At 41.4% G+C, this 14,179-nt stretch overlaps 1 protein-coding gene across 4 annotated transcripts in view; it reads right to left on the bottom strand.

Annotated features, from left to right (window-relative positions):
- The window catches only part of SIM2 (SIM bHLH transcription factor 2), a 200,431-nt gene that overhangs the window by 23,964 nt on the left and 162,288 nt on the right, over positions 1–14,179 (bottom strand). For all 4 annotated transcript variants that reach the window (XM_082246947.1, XM_082246946.1, XM_082246945.1 and 1 more), the window contains 3 exons: positions 11,106–11,305; positions 7,225–7,331; positions 5,144–5,291 (listed from right to left, as the gene is read on the bottom strand). In XM_082246947.1, coding sequence (XP_082103073.1) covers positions 5,144–5,291; positions 7,225–7,331; positions 11,106–11,305 — 455 coding nt within the window. The remainder of the gene's footprint in view (positions 1–5,143; positions 5,292–7,224; positions 7,332–11,105; positions 11,306–14,179) is intronic.

A 14,179-nucleotide genomic window follows, 5' to 3' on the forward strand; every position in this document is an offset into this window, starting at 1 on the left:
GCGGCTTCAGATGCCCACATCCAAGATGGCCACGCCCAGACAGCTTTTTAAAAGTAAGATTTTGACTAAAATCCAATACCGTACACCTTGTAAGTATGAGAAAAGCGGTTCTGTAAAGGGCGATGGATTAGTATTATAGGGGTATTTTTAGTTAAAAAAGGTATTTGAGGCCGGAACTCCGCTTTAACTGTATGCCAGTGATCTTTGGCCAACATTTTTACATGTGGTTCCTTTGATTGGGCAGGGTTACCCGCTGAGTAAATTTTGCCTGGTTCGTTTGCTTAGTGTATGGCCGGCCTAACGGCCTGTGTCAGCAGGCTTTGCCAATAACATCAGTTTGCACTCTACTCCTGATTGGGTCCTCATGTCAGACACCTCTGAGATAATTTAGAATCCATTGACAGGTGCATTTGACTTGCAGTTGACCTCATACTGATCTGCTCCAAATGAGTTTTGCATTCCCATCGACTTGTATGCTCAACCCTTGATTGGCTCTAAATTATCAAAGTCAGTTTAATTCAGTAGCCTTGCCTTATTTGTACAGCATACAAACCTTCATATTGAAGAATCATTAGTGAATATCATTAGTACCCCTACATGGAAAGGGCCTATGCACAAGCACCTGATGATGTATTCGGAAAACATGATGACCTCAATGTGACTGGAAAAATATGATATTAAAAGATAAGGAGAGCCATACTAAATATAAAGAAAATATTTTATTTCCTCAAGTAGGTTGCAAAGGGCAATCCAACACAGTTCAAGGACACCACAGGGTAAGTTGCAAAGGACAATCCAACACCGTTCAAGGACACCATAGGGCCTCTGTGGTTCCTCTAAACCAGCTGCAAGAACTGAGCAAAGCAAATCAGCTCATCTTAATATTGGATATTTTTTTTATTTAACTGAATCCAGCACCCACGTATTTAAACAGGTTGTTGAATCCTTGATGGAGGGGGGCCATTTGATGGATGCCCTGAAACATGTTGGTGTTATGGTACCCCCTGGCAGGTGACATTGGCTCACCCACAATGCAGAGTATAAGTACCAGTTAGTCTTCACCAGAGCTAATTATGGTGGAGATTGGCTGAAAACACCAAAGGTTCTTGGTTTTCTTTGCTGCAAACTGGCACCAGGTCATGTCCCCCAGGATATGCTTCAATGTGGAGACTGCTCAGGTGGTAGACAGTAAAGTAGTTAGGTCCAGGCAGAGGTTGTGGCAGGCAACAGAGTAGTCAGGCCCAGGCAGGGATATTGGTGGAGTAGTCAAGTCAGTCTGGGCCACCAACAAACAAGAAACTGGTAGGTAACTAATATAGTGCTTTTGCTCTCAGGTAGCTGGCGATAAGACACAGCACCAGCCACTTCAAAGGCTGGTGCCTAAACACTCTTCTGGTCAGAGGACATGCCCAACGCCATTACTGGGAACTCTGGCAGTCCTAGAGGTAGTGCATGTCCTGGAAATCCAAGCAAGGATCCTGGAAGGCATTCTGGAAGACCCAGCAGGGATCCTGCTGGAATCCTGAAACACCCAGCAGGGATCTTGTGAGTCCTAAAAGACACAGTTGACTTGTCCTTTTCAATGTACTTTAACGAAAAATAAAATATTATATGTCTTTCTTACTCTTACTAATATCCCGTGGTCTACACCCAAGGCTCCCCTAGGCTTGCATACAAGCCGCCTAGCCAAAGACACTTTTCTACAAACAATTATGGGCTACCAGTCAAAATTCAGGATCCATTACCTCTCACCCACCGTATACTGTACTTAGGACAATGGCACTGTTTTGCACTTATTGTCAAATTGCACTGCTTTTTACCTAAATTGCAGTCACGGCAAATCTTGCAATGATCTTTTGGGTCTGGTAACCAGCAAAATATATTAAATTAAAAGACAGACAAGACAAACTTATGAACTGCGTATTTTTATTACCTTCATTTCCCTGCTGGTATTTGTGTGGTTGGCCTAGATCTTGGTAGCTTCAGTGTTTGCAGAAAGTTAGTATGTTTTAAATTAAGCTCTTAGACCCTAGTGTAAGTGTAGTCATTTCCAGGTGAGTCATCTGATTACTCCATTTGTATAACATTGTAATTGTCTGTGATTTCATAATTATGGATTGATTGCACTGTTTATTTGATACACCACAGTGCTCTTGAGTATGTGTTTAGGTTTTTTTTTTTTTTAAGTTGCTTTTAGAACATTAAAGAAGGCCTCCTCTAAAGACACTGTATTTAAAAGACAGCAGCTCATTACCCCAATTGCTAATTCTGATGAGTTATTTTTCCAAAGTGTGAAGAAATACTCTCCTAAAGCGGTTGTAAAACGTTTTTTTTTTTCGTACCCTGCAAGGTAATGTCATAATGTGCGATTATGCATCGCATACTAGTGCATTATGTTAAACGCACCTTTAAACTAAGCCCTTCCAGTGCCGAGAGGTGCAGGCGCTACCATCTTCACTCATCTTGCTTCCGGGTTCGTGGACTCCAGCTCTGTGACTGGCCGGAGTCGCGTTGACGTCACTCCCACGCATTCGAGCAGGAGCCACCGTTTACGGCAAAGGACTTAGAAGGAATGGCCTGGATGATATCACTGGCTGTTTGTACAGTAAATATCTCCTAAACAGTGCATGTTTAGGAGATATTTACACTACCCATAGGTAAGCCTTATTATAGGCTTATCTATAGGTAAAAGTCAGGGATGGAAGTTTACATCCACTTTAAGCCTATTACACATGGGCCGAATGTCGGAAGACATTGGCTAGTTCAATAAAAACCGGCCGACATTTGGCCCATGTATATGGCAACCAGTCTGAAGGAAGTTAACCATTCACCCGGGTTCTGCCGGATGTGTATGCTAGAAAACCAACGGCCAACTGGCTCCCAACCACAATGTTCTGGTGGGGGGGCCGTCCCCCTGTCAGAACACAATAGTCCAGTGGGGGAGATAACTGTACTAACATCGGATTAGTACAGCGGCTCTCATCTGAGTTGTTCATTTATTTTCATTCACCAGAAAAAAAAACGAACGAGGCTTTAAGGTAGCCATAGATGGATCTTTTTTTTTTTTCATTCAGCCAATGAATGGATGGATAGAGGAGTCCTCCCTGCTGGAACATTGTATTCTAACAGTGTGACTCAGAATACACTGATCAGCGGCTACTGCTGTCTATTGACTACAGCTGCTGATCGAGAAAAAATTTCCAAGTAACCCTTCTTGTCTTCTGTTGAGTGGGAGCGGTCACACATGGATCTTAGTTTGGCCGGTCCCTGCTGCACCAGCCAAATTTCAATCCACTTATAGCCAGCTTTAGGCAGTTGTCAGCAGAATCCCTTTTTTTCCTGTTCTAGTGGCATCTAGTGAATCCCTGCAGTGGGGACACAGACAGCAATATAATCCTGACAGAGGTTCTAACTCTTCCTTGTTCTATCCAAAATGAGCAAAAAAGGTTTTAGCTTTAGACACACTGTGAGGACCCTTATTATTACATTTGTGTGGTATAGCAATGCATGCTAAAATATACACGTTAATGCATGTTACCACAACACATGGCAATGTACCACTACCTACTCTATGTGTGGTGTGTTCTAGTGCCATTCATTAAACAAAAAAATAACCCAACCCAAAATAGTGCAACACGCAACATGCCACAAAGCATAAACTGTGCATTGTGGTAGGCTTTGTTTCCCAAAAAGGGTCATGTATGTTTTATCATCCATTGTGGTGTGTTGACACCCCTTTAATAATGAATGTCCTGCCTTAACACAACACATGTTAATGCATGCCATAACACATGGGGAGAGATTTACTACAACTGGAGAGTGCAGAATCTGGTGCAGCTGTACATAGAAACCAATCAGCTTTCAGGTTTTATTGTTAAAGCTTCATTGAAGAATCTGACATTAGAAGTTGATTGGTTGCCATCAGTGGCAGCTGTTGCATTGGGGGCACAAGGGCACCGCCCCCCCTAATCTACATGCAGGGCACCGGACGCATGGATTCCGATGGGGGTTTTTTTTTTTTAAGCATGTGATTAGAGCCAGAGGCTTCAAAAAAGGGTGGGTTCTGCACCCCGAGCCCACCCAGTTGTGAGACAATAGCGAATGAATATTCCCTATTGCCACACTGATTCTCCTCCTGGACAATCAGGAAGTGGGTCCTAAAACCCGTTTCTTGATTGGCCAAAAGGAAAAGCCATGCTATTGGCCAAGGGCGGAGGGAGGAAACTGAGGGAGAAGCCGCCACCGCCGTTGCCTGCCCAAGGTGACTGAGCCGGCGACCGGGGGGGCGACAGTGCCGGCTGGAGCTGGTGGGGGACAGTGCGGGCTGGAGCTGGTGGGGGACCGGTGACCATGGGGGGACAATGCAGGCTGGAGATGGCAGGGGACCGGCGACCGGGGGGGGCAGTGCGGGCTGGAGCTGGTGTGGTCGGGGGGGGGTATGGTTTGGTCCGTCTGCTGCCACCCTTGACCAATGGATCACCAGCCGCCACTGGTTGCCATGCACAGCTGCATCAGAGTGCTCCAGTTTTTGTAAATCTAACCCATGGTATCGCTTGTGCATTAGTGCACACTTTAGTGTGATTGGACCCTATATCTAGGATCTAAAAGTAATCATATTACCAACACCATGTGCTATTCCAAAGATGGGTGCCTTGTTAAAAAAAAAAGTAAATGAGTTGGAACAGAAAGAAAGGGCTGGCTTGGAACTTTGGAAAACTTGGCCAAATTTTCTTTTAGCTATGGCTGTATGGTATGGGTGGTTCATCTGTGCTGGAGGAAAAAGTGTCTCATAATTAATTAAAATTGATGCTAGGGTACACGACTATGACTAGCTACTTTTCACTTATGCAGACCGCCAAAAATGGGAAAAAGAGAGATGGTTGTATGTTACTTTAATTTTAAACAGCCTTCTGACTACCCTCTACATCCCCCCTTCACTCTACAGGTCTCTTACTAAATTAAGTCCAGTGGTGGACAGAAGTGGGAAACAAAATGAGAAGAAATTACCATAGTTTTAGAATTTGGTGGTGTGGTGTGGTGCCAAGTTGCCAACCCCTTATCCCTTTGCACTGTCCCACAAGTGTCATTGGGGTATAGCCCTGGATATAGGTACATTCAAATTGACATATGTAGTTGCACTCACGTAAGGACATAGTTGACGCTCACAATGCAGTGAGGTCTTGAGGACCGGCTGTTGTGGACAATGGTGGCATAGCTCTGCACCCACACCCATCCTCCATGTTTGGAGAGCAGCCTGTAGTACTTTGTGGTGACCTGGCCTTTCACTAGCACTGCAAATGGAAGGAAAAAAAATAACATCATCACTGAAGTAAAGCAGCTCAAGGGAACAATTTATTTCAATATGTGTCAATAGAGACAATTTTCAGACTAAGTGGAAGAATGAAATATGTAATGTAATTGTTAAATATAATTGGATTTGCTCATGAAATATGCCTCCCAACTTTTTGATTTGAGAAAGAAGGACACATTGTAGCACCCTTTTATGAAAATCATGAGAAATCCATACAATTCACTCTGGGAAAAAAATAGGTCTTGCAACAGGGCTCCGCCAGCATTGCAAAGATCAAATGCTTGTTCTGTCTATGGAAATGGAAAAAGCAACTAAACTTATCATATACATCACACCCCTGGCAGCTGACACTTTTTTTCTCTCTTTGATGCTCCTTGTTGTGGTTGAACCTTTGCATCCTCTTTTTGAATGCAGGACAAGCAGTCTGTGCTGACACCAGAGTGCCTGCAATGGGCAGAGTAGCAAAGAAAAGGGACTTTGGAGGAGCAGTTGTGCAGCTGGAGGGGAAACCTGTGGGGGGAGCCCCACTGCAAGGGTCACTTATTTTCCCAGAGTTTAGCTTTGAAACCACAAGTGTTTTTTCCACCACTTTTTTTCCTTTATATTCTAAATAACAAATGCAATTGTTTAGAGCAGGGGTCTCCAAACTTTCTATAGAAAAGGCAAGTTTATGGTGCTCCAGACCTTAGGGGGGCTGCACTTTGGCCAGCGGGAATAGAACATTTTGCTGCCATCAGTGGGAATAACCCGTGCCCCATCTTTGGTATTAGGGGGAAGAATAGTGCCCAATTGTTGGTATCAGTGGGAAAATTGGCACCCCATTTTTGGTGTCAGAGGGCAGAATAGTGTCTCATATTAATTCCAAGGGCTGGATAAGGGCAGGCAAATGGCAACATCTGGCCCCTGGGCCGCATTTTGGAAACCCCTGGTTTAGAGCCTAAATGAAAGGCTTAGTGTGGAAAAACACTTCTTATAGGTAAATACATATTTTTAGAGCACAGTGGCTAAGTGGTTAGCACTTCTGCCTAGCAGCACTAGAGTAGTTTGTTCAAATACCAACCATGGCACTACCTGCCTGGAGTTTTCATATTCCGGTTATTCCGGTTTCCTCACACACTCCAAAGACATGCTGGTAGGTTAATTGGCTCCTGTCTAAATTGGCCCTAGTATGACGCTGAGTTTGGGACCTTAGATTGTAAACTCCATAAGAGGGCAAGGACTGATGTGATTGTACAATACATATGTAAAACGCTGCGTAAATTGACGGCGCTATAGAAGTATTTGAAATAAATAAATAAAAACATAGCAGTGTATATAAAGTACATCCGATCAAAGAAACTGACAACTGAGGAGGCACCAATGGGTTTGGTTCCAAAAGAAGAACAGACTTTCAAATGATTGACAGAGGAAGTGGGTGGACCTCTTTAGAGGGGCTCACGAGGGGAGGCCTGTGGCATGGGAGAAACCGAGACCTTGTGTTTGGGATAGTATGGTACACAGCAGCCCCCCTCTCTGTCATTATCCTTGGATTGGACCAGTGATGAAGCAAACAAAAAAAAAAAATGCCCTGGGACACCAATGGTTAAACATTAGAAAGTCCTGATGAAGGGTCATTGGACTCCTGAAATGTGTTGGACTTCATGTGTTCTAATTATGGGGTTTTCCTCTTTGGACAGCTAGTCTTTTCTTGAGTTAGGAGTCGACCTTGGGCCAACACTCCTGCAAGAGCCACCTAAGTCATCTACACTATTTAAGACTTGGCCGGAATACCTATTGTAATGTGAAATTCTGCACCTTTTTCTACTAGCAATAAAAATCTGACAGGGAATTTAACACCTCTTCACTCAAAAATACACAAAATAAAATGGCTCGGGCACATTAATGAATAAACTGTAATGTAAATTGATACTAACAAAGGTGGTGGGCATAGCGTAGATGGAACACATCACAGCCGTGTACATGGTGGTACAGCGTTTTCTCAATGAGATCTTGAGGCTCATAACCAGTTAAATCAGCTACTCTGCAAAGAAAGAAAAAAAAGACAAAAGCCTAATATTATTTTAGCTCTCTTACCAATATAACTTTTATTGATCCAGCTACATCTGGACTTTCTGGATGCAGAGCGCACATCCTGGAATGCACTTGTACAATAAACATAACTTTCATTTTTTACAAACTTTTGATAGAAGGGTCTGAAAGCCAAGCACTGATTGCATCCATTGGATTCAGGCAATTATTGCTGATAGTAAAATAAATAAGGACAACTCTGCCAGCTGGAACTGTAAAAGAATCATCAATTACTAAGCCCAGGAAACACTAGAATGTAGAGTCTTTTGGCCCCTTGGACATAAATGATATTTAAAATAAAATAATGAAAACAGTATTGTAAAAATCCAAACCAGAACCACTTTAAAGGGGAAAAAAATCAACTTCCTAATGGCACGCATTGTTTTAAAATAAGGATTCTTGTTAAAATAGAAAGCAGAGTTAATGAAGCTTGAAAAATAGCACAGTGAAACCTTCTTAGAATAGATATTTACATGTCTCATTCCTTAACATATCCCAAAAATTGGAGGGTTATGCCTTATTCCAGGAGAGTGGGCAGAGCCATGAAAATCGTTGCTTTATCAGCCATATGCACATCCAGAACCACTGGTGTGAAGTGGAACTATACCCAAATACTCTAGAACCATTTATTCCAAACTGCTTATAGCTGTTTCAGGGTTTTCGAAACCTGAAGCATGAAATACTTGTATGTAGTTTGGAATAAATGGCTCTATAATATTGGTCTTTGTATGCACTAAATACCAGTGGTTTTGGACATGCATTTGGCTGATGGAGCATAAATCAATAATTTGCATGGCTATGCCTACTGTCCTTGAATAAGGAATAATCCTTTTAGTATTGGGATATGTGATGGAAAGAGACATGTGAATACCTTCCATACTAAGAAGGCATTACTCTGCTATGCATTGATTCAGTTGGAGGGCTTTTAGGTTTGTTTAATCCTCCCTCACCATAACCTGTATGGTCATAAATGTCTTGTTGTAGCTTAAAATAAGCTATTTAGATAAAAAGGGAATTGCAATTATGCTAAAGTCAGATGGTTCAATAAACTGACCATTAGTCTCAATTAGGTATAATGCCTTGAATCAAATTAAACAGGTTTTTCACATGGTTTCTAAGGAAAATCGCTACAACCTTTGGTTACATGATTTTGTATGTACCACCATAGGGAGGCCCCTGAATACGTTTAAACGCAAAATGCTCAGTTTGGCCGAAATTTGGCTTTTAGGAGGAACTCTAACCAAAACCTGTTTATGCAAACTTAACTTTCATAGTCATGTATCATTTGACATTTGTTCAAATCTTAAAGGTGAATTCCAGGTATTGATATTTTATACATAGTTACACTGGTCCAGTTTAGACCATTGACCCTATGCATATACCATACCTGGCTGATCCCCTTGGAAGCTTGAAGTAGACACTGCCCCCCTCTATACCTTGTCCAATCAGAGAACGCTGTGTATTTATTCATCAAAGCATTCTCTGAATGGCGCTTGCGCCCCCTACTCAGAATATAACAGGCCAGCCACCGGACCCAGAAGCATGTGGAGGTCACTGGAGTAGCTGTGTCTACTTCAATGATTTCTAGCTTATAGGAGCATTGGCTAGGTATGGTATATACTGTACATGGTTACATGCAACTACTGTATGTATTAAATATCCATGAACAAATTGCACTCACTATCCTAATGTTATAAGGTATGTAGAGTACACACCCAGGCACAAAACAGGTCAAATCCTTTAACATGAAAAAGTAAAAATTATTATACTAGAACAATGAGACCATAAAAACATAAAAAATTCACATGAAGGCAGCATCGGCAGTCGACTTCATGCTGGATCTGGGAGAGTTCCCACCAGCAGAACATGTAAAAAACAAAAATAAAAGAAAGAAGGATAGAGAGCACCAATATTTGAGTGTAGTAATTAAAAAAAAAAAAATGCTACACTCAGGTAGTGGTGATCTCCCTACCTCTTTCTGTTCTTTTTGGTTTAAAATATCCATACTCGGTTCTTTTCTTTAAAGTGTTGGTCTACCCAAATCTAATATTATTAACCTCAGAGGCGTAACTAGAACCTTCAGGGCCCCGGTGCAAGAAACCATAAGGGCCCCCCGGACCCCTGGCCGGGGCCCTTCCCTTTAAGCCTGGGGCTCTTCCCACTGATACTGGGGCCCTTTACTCTTGTTGCAGGGCCCTTTATTATGGTCCCTTTATTAGTGGGACCCTTTCACAAGTTCTGCAGTGGGCCCTCTTCCTGCCATCTTGGGGCCTCCCCATGGTGGTGGAATGCCAGGGCCCGGGTGGCAAGTGTGACTTTTGCGATCCTGGAAGTTCACCCACTGGTGTCAGTAGTTTTTATTTTTTGGTATTTTAATTCTATTATTTTTATCATTTTATTTTATTTTTTTACAATGTCACTAACTATGACTCTGTCCATTCAGAAAAGGAAGTAGCTGGTAAATTGCATATTTATTGACCCCTTCCTGGTTCTCTATTGTGACACATCCCCTGCAGCAGCCGGCAGGAGAGGAAAGGGAGCACACAGGGGCCCAGAGACAGCAGAACACAAGTGAACTTGATAGGAGGAGTGGCAGTGGCAGCATACAGAGGAACCAATCTCCTCAATTTTCCTCCTGAAGCTACAGGAGGAAAAAGGAGGATAGTGATTTCTCTACATGCTGCCCCTCCTATCCAGGTGTACAGGGGAGCCGCACAGGGCCCCCTGGAGCATGGGGCCCGGTTTCGATTGCAACCCCTGCAACCCCTGTAGTTACGCCCCTGATTAACCTATAGATATAACATAATGGGCTTAGTCAACACCTGGCTTTTCGTGTGTTTTGGATACTCCAACAGTTAGGTCTCCCTGCCATAAATTAGAAATCTGTTCCTGTCCACTTGGGAAATTTGGATGCTCCTGCCCACCTTTGTGTTCAAGCTCTTCCTGTTACATTCTCCATTATGTAAAATGATTACAAAATCTAACAGGGAGGTTGGAAATTCCTTATTATTACTACAACAAAAGGTGAGCAAATCTGGGAGTGCAGAGATCTTATCAAGGAGTCCACAAAGAATTTGAGAAACAGTCAAGTGGTTTAACTCTTGTCTAGATTCCCAAAACACACATTCCTGGATCACAAGGCTCACCCGTAGCGGATGCTGTAGTGAATACCAGCTGGACACTGGATATATCACAGATCAATGCACATACTCGTCAGCACAACATGAATCTTCAAATGCAGACCAAAGCTTTTATTGCAGAGAGATCACATCACAAAAATACAAGTGGCACATTTTGGCTCCAAAACATGGCCCTTGCCCTTTTGTGATGTGATCTCTCTGCAAAAAAAAGCTTTGGACTGCATTTGAAGATCCATGTTGTGCTGGTGAGTAGGTGGTTTAATTCTTCATCCTTCATCCAAGTTTGCATGTACACAGTCAGCACAAAATAGTTTCTCCTTTGATAACATTCATATAACCATGCATCAATGCAAGGCAAACATTCAAAAAATCCAGCCAATCAAATCTGGGGCTGATATGAGTCCGCTTTCAGGTTAAGAAGCAATTGTTCACATCCCAAAAATTCTTGAAAATTGAACACCCATACCAATTTTATTAATGTTCACTGACTTTTATCTTAGGTTCCTGAGCCACCTAAAAGGCGGACATTAGAAATTGATTAGAAATTGATTGCTAGGTGTTCCAGTCTTAGTAAACAAACAGCTTACCTGGAGTCCAGGAAAATGAGTTTGAGGTCCAGGCTTGCTCTGAACATAAACATGTTACTGTGGAGTTTGATCTCCGTGATGGCACTCGGCGGTAAAGACTGACCCACGGCCACTAGCCCTACAATTTGATAGCAGGAGTCATATAAAGATATGTCCAGCATATACTGCCTTATTTTCAGATACCCACTGCAGTGAATGACCTGTCGTACAAAGATAAAAGACATCACATATATACTAATCAAACCAAACAGGACACAAGCACTTATTACCAGGGTCTGGACCCAATACCGGGACTCATGTGTAAGCACTGGATGAAGGATACGTGTACCTGCTCCCCGTAATATCCAGTCCAATTCTAAAGATTTGGGCTTTTCACCATCTTTTGCTAACCAATTAAGATTAATTTGTCAAGCTTAAAAAAATCAAATGATCATATTAGAAAAATAATTGTCATTTACCAACTATTAATCTCAGCCTAACTCTATGCCAGAACCCCGAATGCTAACCCTAAACCTCAAGCAAAATGTATACAATCACAGAGATAAAAACTATCATGACTATACTCACATCAGAAAAATAGAATGAACATGAAAATGTCAAGTGTAAAAAGCTTTACAGCGTTCATTTTTAATCCAGTGTTAAAGACCCGGGTCAATCGGGAAGTGCACCTTTAGACCTTAGGTTTGAAATTGGTACCTTTTTGGAGGTTGCTTTAATGCCCTTTTTCGGTTTTCTTTTGGAAATTAAATATTTGAATACATATTTGTGCGAAGATAACAATATATTTTATAACTACTATAATAAATCACATTGGTCCTGAAGAAGCACATGAAATCTGTGAAACGCGTCGATCTGTGATTATAATATGTTTTAATAGCTGTAAATTGAGGTGGTCATTCTCATGCCATTCATACTTACGAATTTAAGAGGTTTTGAAACCGAATAAATCAATATTGTGTAACTTAAACTCTTAACACCGGCGCCTCCTGGCCCTCTAAGAGATTTAGGCAACGAGAGGTGGGGAGTGGCTTAAGAGCATGTGACCACCATAACTGGCTGTCACAGTAGCGACTGGGAGCTTTCGGTTAGGCGCCGGTAACTGTGTTGGGAGTGAGCACCGCGCACACTCTAGGCACAGATGTGTAGAAAGCAATTCACGCAAATATGTGGCCCCTCGGTGCCAAGGACCAGGTGCCAATAGGCTGCATATTTGCACCTGGCTGGTGCTAAAGGGTTAATACGTGTTTAAATAAAAAGTTTTAATTGTATATATATATATTTTCAGCTCCAGGATACAATGTATGTATATATATATATATATATATATATATATATATACAATGTAGTGCTATATTTGAAGTCCTCTTTTCTACAATTTCGTTCTGAATATATTACGCATATATTACGCAACACCCTAATTCTTAGTCACTAGAATGAGCCAAGTTATTGGCCCATTAGAGCTTACATATGGAAAGCACCGAAATGATCGGCAATTTCTCTGGTGTTTGCTTTTACTCTAATCTTTTTGTTTACTATTGGCAGCTTAGTATGAAATATTGGTAAGGCCAACCTGGCCTGGGCCTAAGGCATCTACATTTCAAGGTAACCGACTGTTTCTCAAATCAACATGCGCTTATGAAACAGTAAGAAATGAATAGTTCATTATATGCAGATAAAGGTTCATTTATGCAAAGTATGTAAGCATCTGTCATGAATTGGCATAATGATTTATTTGATTTATTGGCATATTGGCAAAATGATTAGTTGGCAAAGTAATATATTTGCGTAAATTACCAATTGCCTATGTTTCCAATCACCCCATTAACAGCAGCAAAATCCTACAAATAGACACCCACCCACAAGATACTCCTCTTTATGCTCCAAGATGAGCAAGTAGATGTGACGGTAAGTGCAGGTCCGCATTAAATGGAAGTCAAATTAACTAAAGCATACTGATGAAGCGTACTTATCATTATCACTGTACATTCCTATCAGTTTTAGGTATATAAAAATGAATTTTAAGCCACAAAAATTATCAAGTGCATATTTGATCCTTGAAGCATATCTAAACTCAAAAATAAAAATGATACATGTTGCAGCTTATCATTCTTCTGATGTGATGGCTGCATTAGTTTTCTTTCTTTTTGTTTTTTTTTTCCCCTTTACTTTCACCTGGTCATCCTGACAGTTACACACCAGGTAACAACTCTGAATCACTGTATTGCATCTTATTGGGAAGTGGCATTGTCACCCTAGGCCAGTGATGTTGAACCTTGGCACCCCAGATGTTTTGGAACTACATTTCCCATGATGCTCATGAACTCTGCAGTGTAGTTGAGCATCATGGGAAATGTAGTTCGAAACCATCTGGGGTGTCAAGGTTCGCCATCACTGCCTCTAGGCTGCTTATAGATAACTGGAAAAGCTGATAAGATTTTTGAAATTTTCTTTTATTATAGTGCAAAGAAAGTTATAAAAACGCTGTAATTATATCAGGATCAACAGGTATTTTTTCTGGACTTGCAGAAAAAGGAATTAGCCTGATAAATAAAACCAATATAACCACCACATCTGGTAAATTGCAATAGATTACATTTATGATCTTGGGTTTAGATATACTGTACTTGAATACACATGTGACTTATGAATGGTGATAGTTCTGGGGATAAATGGGGTGGGTATCGAGGAGAACAGACATAAAGAACCATTTTGGAGGCAATGATAAAATAATCTATGAGAGAAAGTACCAATTCATAAGAAATAAAAGCTTACAGTGGCCAAAGCCTTATAAAAAATTGCATAGGTAAGTTATATTTATTTAAATTCATTGAACTTTGAGAACAATTTTTCATAACTGTGGATGAACATACTCCATGCATAGAATTTTGTTCATGTCAAAACTGCCTCTATCCCTACATAAGTCAATTGTATGCAAAAGCAGTTTAAAACAGGAAGTCAACTGCAAGTCGGAAGGGGGTCATCTGCATGTCAGAAGGAAGTCATCTGCAGAGCAGGAAGTCAACTGCAGGACAGAAGGAGGTCAAATTAACTTCAGGTCAGAAGAAGATCAACTT

This window comes from Pelophylax lessonae, assembly GCF_965119305.1.
Source record: "Pelophylax lessonae genome assembly, chromosome: 2".
Taxonomy (NCBI): domain Eukaryota; kingdom Metazoa; phylum Chordata; class Amphibia; order Anura; family Ranidae; genus Pelophylax; species Pelophylax lessonae.